Below are 6,905 nucleotides of genomic sequence, written 5' to 3' on the forward strand. Positions count from 1 at the left end.
AGATTTGATGACGATTTCCCCAGTGCTTCTGTCGCCGCTGGAGTGTCGGGAGATATTCCTTCACCCACCTCTTCCAGAATTGGTCTGCAATGAATTGGGCATGCTTCCATTTTCTTCGGTACGCTTCTGCTATGGAGTGATCGCCTTCAGTGGGCAGGGTACCCGCGTGCGTTCGCAGTAGGTGAAGCGGTGTGAGTGCTTCTAGGTCTCTCGGGTCGTCGGATGCTGGGGTGATGGGCCTCACGTTGACAATCTCTTCCACGGCACAGAACAGGGTGTTGAGTCGCTCGTTGTCTAGTGCCTGTGTGCCCAATACCCCCTAGAGAACTTTCTTCATTGTGCGGATCTGACGCTCCCATACTCCACCCATGTGAGAGGCAGTCGGAGGGTTGAACTCCCATTTTATTTGTCTCTGGAAGAGTGTGTTCCTAACATTATCACTGCTGTTCCACTTACTCACCGCCTCCCGAAGTTCTCTGTTCGCTCCAATCATGTTGGTTCCATTGTCGGATCTGATGAGCTTGGGAGGTCCTCTGTGGGATGTGAACCTCGTCATGGCGTTGATGAATGAGTCTGTGTTCAGTGAGGTGAGGACTTCCAGGTGTATAGCTCGGGTGGCCAGACATGTAAACAAGCATCCCCATCTTTTCGCCCGGGCCTGGCCTTGTTTAACCATGAAGGGACCAAAACAGTCGACTCCGGTGCAGGTGAATGGCCGATCTTCTGGATGTACCCGGTCCTCTGGCAGGTCGGCTTGGCGTTGGTGGGTAGGCTTCCAATTGCGTCTTCGACAAATTACACACGTACTCGATCGATCAACTTAAGGCACTTGGGTATCCAATATGTCTCGCGTAGTGCTGCTCAAGTGTGCTCGTGTCCTGAGTGGCCAACCCTGGTCGAATGTACCTCTTGTACGATAAGTTCTGTGGTTTTGCCCCTGGGTAACAGTATGGGGTTCCTTTGGTCTGGATGGGGAGCAGCACGCTTCAGTTGGTCGCCTACTCTGATCAGGCCGTCTGCACCCAGGTAAGGTTCCAGTCTGCTTACGTCACCAGTCCTGACGGAGCGTCCTCGTTCCAGCGCGTCCATCTCGTGGGGAAATCCCTTCCTTTGTATCAGGCTCAAGACAGCTAATATTGCCTCATCCAACTCGCTGATCTTCAGTCGATCTTCTTGGTGACGTTCTTCCTTTTGGATAGCTAAAGCGCCACTGTAGGAACCTCCTGAGCCACGCCACATCGTTCAGTAGCTTATGCCATGAGGAGTACCTCACCCATAGCCCTTTTAGGGTACTCTCCCCCTGCTCAGTGCTCGTTGCCAGTACTGTTGCTTCTCCCTTTACCTCCGGGTCTCCACATGCAAGGTTAGGAATCGGCTTTGGGTTCTTTGGCCAATATTTTATTATTATTATTATTTTTATTGTTATTATTATTTTTTAAATTTATTTATTTTTTTTATTTTTTTTTTCCAACAAAAGAAAGGGGGGTCCCTGAATCCATCTGCAGTCCTTGTTCAATTCTGCCCCATGCAGTCCACGGCTGTCATCATCAGCTAGGTTTTGGTTGGAGCTCACGTGTCGCCATTGTTCTGCGTCAGAATTCTCATGTATCCTTGCAATTTGGTTTGCCACAAAGGTATGGAAGCGCCGTTCTGTGTTTCATATGTAGTGAAGGGTGACCATGCTGTCTGTCGAGAACACTGATCTGTCGATCTGCAACTCTAGTTCTTCTCTCAGTTGTTTGTCTGCTTTGGCCGCTAACACTGCCGCACATAGCTCGAGCCGAGGTATGGTTTGCTGTTTCAGAGGAGCTACCTTGGCTCTGCCACACACAAAGGAGGTAGAGTGGGCTCCATCTCCACTTGTGATCCTGAGGTAGGATACAGCCCCATATGCTTGCTGGGAGGCGTCGCAGAAGTGGTGCAGTTGTACTGTAGGTTTTGGATTTGCACATTTAGGTTGGTAACATCGAAGGATGCGTACTTGGGACAAGTGGTGAAGTTCATTTAGCCACTACCGCCAAGCAGCTCTGTTGTGTTTGGTCATTGCTCATCCCACCTGATAGTTGGTCGTCTGTCCACCACAGGAAGTGCAGGATGTCTCGATGCTCAGGCAGTACTCGTACCTGGTGGAACATAGCCTCGATATCAGCCATGAGTGCCAACTTTTCTTGTCGGAAGCTAATAAGGACTCCCATCAATTTGTTGTTGAGGTCTGACCCTTGCATCACTTGGCTGTTCAGGGACACTGACTCATACGTTGCTGCACAGTCAAAAACTGTTCTCAACTTCTCGGGCTTATTTAGGTTCAATACTGGGTGATGTGGGAGATACTCGCCCATTTATGGTCCTTCCTAGAAGTGTGCGCACCGCGAACGGCTCTCCGTTCTCACCGGTCCTTACCTCTAATGTTGTTAGGGCTTATGGTATATCCAACCCTATCTAGAGATCCATTCTTTCCGGTGCATTGAGTGATGTGGTTCCTTGGAGGTGCCTCCACTTGGCAACGGCTCTGGTGTCCACAACCTAACTAGGATTCTGGGAATGTTGATGGATCGACTTCTTCTTATTCCGATGCTAGTCACCTTCAGATCGATCTCTTTGGCCTTCACGCTCTTCGTCTCCTTCAGGATCATGCCTATGGAGATGGAAACAGACTTCCCTGTTATTCGTAGTCGGTTAGCTAGGCTCTCGGTGCAGGAAGGCCTGTTGCTGACTGAGTCCAAGAGTGCTCCGGTGATCACTGTTGTATTCGTTTCTTGCCTTATCTCCCCGACCTTGACCTTTAATATGGGGAGTGCAACTCTGCCTGGATCTGCTAGTCATATGTCTTTTTTTTTTGCACAGGATGTAAAGGGGTGCCCAATAAACTAGCCCCCATCGGGGCAATAAAAAAAATCTAAAAATCTCATATGTCGTTGTAAGGGCGGAAACGATCTTCCTGCTGGTTACCGCTACTAACTCGCTCGTTTGCTGGTGCAGACGACACTTGGGGCGGTTGGACAGAGGTGAGAACGGCAGCGACTATCTGGGTCACAGGCAGATTCAACCCAGCCGCCATACAGTCACTATCTAGCTACCCCGCTGTCCGTCAAATTCTGGCTGTGATCTCATCATAGGTCCTGGACTCGTGGGCTGTGTTCCCAGACCTTCACCTATCGACTGTCAATTCTCTGGTCATCTACCACGACAGCATACCACGACTGCCAGTTCATCTCATTCCGTCTGTGTCCCGGTGTTCTCCTGCCATTTCAAGACGTCGCTCGAGTGTGGAGTTGAATGGACGCTTCCCTACCCTGAGTGTGCATCACCGTGTTCCAGTACCTTCCCCCAGGGCCACTGCCGTAGGAAATATTTGTTCATTGTTTGATTCTATCAGTTGTTGACTCCCATTAATTGTTTGATTCTATTAATTGCTGACTCCCATTAATTGTTTGCTCCCTTAAATTGTTTGCTTCCATTAATTGTTTGACTCCCGTAATTGTTATTTGATGTTTGTTGAGTGGTGTCAGAGTTTTGTGTTATATTTTTATTGTAAAGAGATGTCAATCTCAAACGGTTGTTTGTTATTCCTCAGAAAACCATGGTCCTTGACTTTCCTTTATTAAGATCCTGATTAGCCTGGTAAGGGATTTCTATCCCCAAAGTCCCAGGCCTTTACAGTCGTAATCTTCGAGCCCTTCACACTGGTTATTTTCTCGATCGTACCTGGGTCTCCAGCACCTGGGTCGGTGCTGGAGGTTAGTACAGCGTCCTTTCTGGGATGGTCAAAGTATTACAATATAAGTGTGTCAAATGAGGAGTGACTGATCCACATGTAATTTAAGGTTTTTGAAATATGTAGTTAAAATAAAAGATATAGATGGTGTATGGTGGAAGCATCGTGGTCTAGCACACACACACATAAGCGCTGTAAACGTTGTGTGGATTCACTGGGTGGTTTGGAAGTGTTTATTTCCATTCATAATTTCGTAACTACAACCTATGGTAATTTTTCTTCATGTTTGTATGTATATTACGTATGTTGTATGTATGCCATGTATGTACTCTATATATACACATTATTTCTCTAGTCAGTAGCGTGTGGCAATGCCCCTGTTTCATGTCACCACACGCTTAGATAAATGTGCCTGGCGACATTTGGAAGCTGATAGTATACCACTTACCACATGTCGCCTGAGAGGTCAGAGTGAGGTCAGTTGACCCTATAGGAGTGTAAGGACTACCTGCGCTTGTAATCGCACCCCTGTATATTTCTGTTAATAAGAACCTACAGAACTCTACAGGTGTTTATGCTCGCTCCTGTAGTTAGAACCAAGTACCCCGAACATCTCCATGGCGCAGTGAGTATCAAGTGATTGATTAAGTGGAAATAAGTGCGTTCGTGTAAAATCAAGGCCAGTAGACCTCCTCCGTCAACTCCGTCATCCGTCGCCATTGCCTCCCATAAAAATTCGTTTGAATAACCAACGAGTTTTGAGCAGTGTGCAGTGACTGCAATTTCCTGTGAAGTGTCATTAAGTGCCCCTCGTGTGTGTGCATTGTTAAAGTGTGTGTCCTTGTTTTAAAGGATTCCCTAAGGTGGAAGGCTGATATAGGAGGGTGTGTCATAGGAGGGAAGATCAGCTAAAACTAATGGCCCATCACTTTTTTGGTAGATTTTAGTGTATATAAACAGAAAATAATTTCAGTTTCAATATTTTGCAATCTTTTGCTAGATAAATTTTAGCGTTAAATTTATCAAAAATCTAACGTACAGCTGCATTAGTGCATTACAATTAAATAGTGAACATTGCTTTCTGACTTCATTCTTTAACAACCCAACTAACAATATTTTTTTCTGTTTCAGATTCTGATGCATTTATAAGTTGATAATATTTGCGATGGCTGCTTGTGTGAGGACGAGGAACCAAAAATCCAGCCATCTCAGTCACTCTCGGGACAATTTTATCTGCACCACAGTTGATCCCGGTGGAGATGAAATAAGGCACACTCCTATTAGGGTGGGTTATGAGGGAAGATTGCCAAACTAATGGGCCCATCACTTTTTGGTAGATTTAGTATATAAACAGAAAATAACAACAATATTTTGCAACCTTTGCTAGGGTAAATTTTAGTGAAATTTTATCACACCCAATGTGCCAGCTGCATTAGTATTACAATTAAATAGTGAACATTGCTTTCTGACTTTACTTTCAACAACCCAACCATAAATAAATATTTTTTTCTGTTTCAGATTCTGAGTATTTATGGGCTGATAGCTACTTGTGATGGCTGCTGCCAGGACGAGAACCAAAATCCAGCCATCTCAGTCACTATCTAGTCTGGGAGAGAGCCCTGGGAAGTCGGAGTTGCCTACATTGGAGAGATGCTTGAGATACGGTGTTTTAATCAGGCAACCAGTGAAAGAACCAAAGAACTTACACACAAATGCGAGATGCCAGTGATATGACCAAAGCTGTCTTGGCACAGTACACTCTGCCACTGGGCTCAGTCTGCTCCAGTCATAACAAAGTCAGAAGAAGATTAGGTGAGAGACTGCCAGTCAGGGTTAAAAAGGCAAGAGATATCTCTTGGGAGAGGAAACGAAAGTTATGACAGCTTTGCCAAGCAACTGGACCCACATTTAATATAATTACTTGTAAGCCCAATTGTCTTGGTCCTGAGTTTGATGACCGTGACCAAATCCGAGGCCCACATCTCCTGTATTTGGCAAGCGTGAACTGAAGATTCTTGTGATCGAACTGGCATTTGTCAGCACAGAGAGAGAAGACTGGCGTATAGGGCTCTCATGATTTCTTTGTAGCCAGATATTCCGGAGTCTAAGAGACAGGAGGCTGCCACAGAGAGACAGAAGAGGAGAAGAGAGCGTTGAGGAAAGAGACTCTGAGAAGGCCTAGGGTGAGTAAAAGGCCGATGATTGAGCCGTTGATTCAGAGCCAATGACTTCCCCATGGCTGATCCGGAGGTTGACCAGAGAATGGGTGACGTCTTAACCCAGAAAATAACACTGATCCCAAACTTCCAGGCATAAGATTCGAAATAGGAAGCGATATCCCGGAGTATATCACAGCATAAAGTGACAATCACACCGGTTTCTAACGAAATCAGAGATAGCAACAGCGTCGGGTTGACGGTGGTTTGATAACACCTGATGATGTCTAATCACCTGGGTGATAGATCATACGCAAGGAGGAGCTCTGGTAAGAAACTTGTCAGTAAACTCCAGAAGATGAGTTTGATATGATAAGAGAAAATGGAATCAATTGGTTTGTTCTTTGATGGGGAGGCGGGATGACACTAGTGTTCATGAAAGTTGGAGATTCTACGTTGTTCCCTGCCATGGTGAAGGAGGAACACTACCCAGCTGCAAAAAAATTGTGATAAAGGCTTGTAGGTATTTCACCTTGCAGAGAAAGATGACACGAAACCAGCTGGAGAGTGGCAGATAACATTAGAACTGGCTCCAGAGAGAGGAACGTGTGACCTAACCTGCAGGCCATTAGAGGACAGCACCAACACGAACACAGGTGCAAGGGCAGTTGCACAGTGAGGAGAGTGAAGATTAAGAAGCTAATCTGGAATTGTGACCTACACCAACAAGTTGCCACTCAGACATCGATCCAGACTGATAGCAAGACTCTGATCTTAAACAAATGCTGACTCTACACTGTTAAATAAATCCGAGCTTTAGAAAAATCACACATTGGCCTCCACTCGTTGACTTACACAACTGTCATTGACGACCTGAGTACTGACCAGAACTATAGTTACAATTGAAAAAACAACAAACTGGTCATACTGATAGACTTGTACCTGCAGATAGGCCCATCTCACATTCTAGGTCTCCTCACAGCTCTAGGTTCTAGAATTTGCAGCCAACATAAACTGAAAGGAAACCAGCTTCA

At 45.9% G+C, this 6,905-nt stretch overlaps 1 protein-coding gene across 1 annotated transcript in view; it reads right to left on the minus strand.

The window, feature by feature from the left end:
- Positions 1-1,657: 1,657 nt before the first annotated feature.
- The window catches only part of LOC121861104 (proline-rich protein 36-like), a 31,329-nt gene continuing 26,081 nt past the window's right edge, over positions 1,658-6,905 (minus strand). Inside the window, exons 16-18 of the mRNA XM_042358666.1 lie at positions 2,583-2,780; positions 2,057-2,294; positions 1,658-1,929 (exon numbers count right to left, since the gene is read on the minus strand). Coding sequence (XP_042214600.1) covers positions 1,658-1,929; positions 2,057-2,294; positions 2,583-2,780 — 708 coding nt within the window. The remainder of the gene's footprint in view (positions 1,930-2,056; positions 2,295-2,582; positions 2,781-6,905) is intronic.

This window comes from Homarus americanus, unplaced genomic scaffold, assembly GCF_018991925.1.
Source record: "Homarus americanus isolate GMGI-L3 unplaced genomic scaffold, GMGI_Hamer_2.0 scaffold52806, whole genome shotgun sequence".
NCBI lineage: Eukaryota > Metazoa > Arthropoda > Malacostraca > Decapoda > Nephropidae > Homarus > Homarus americanus.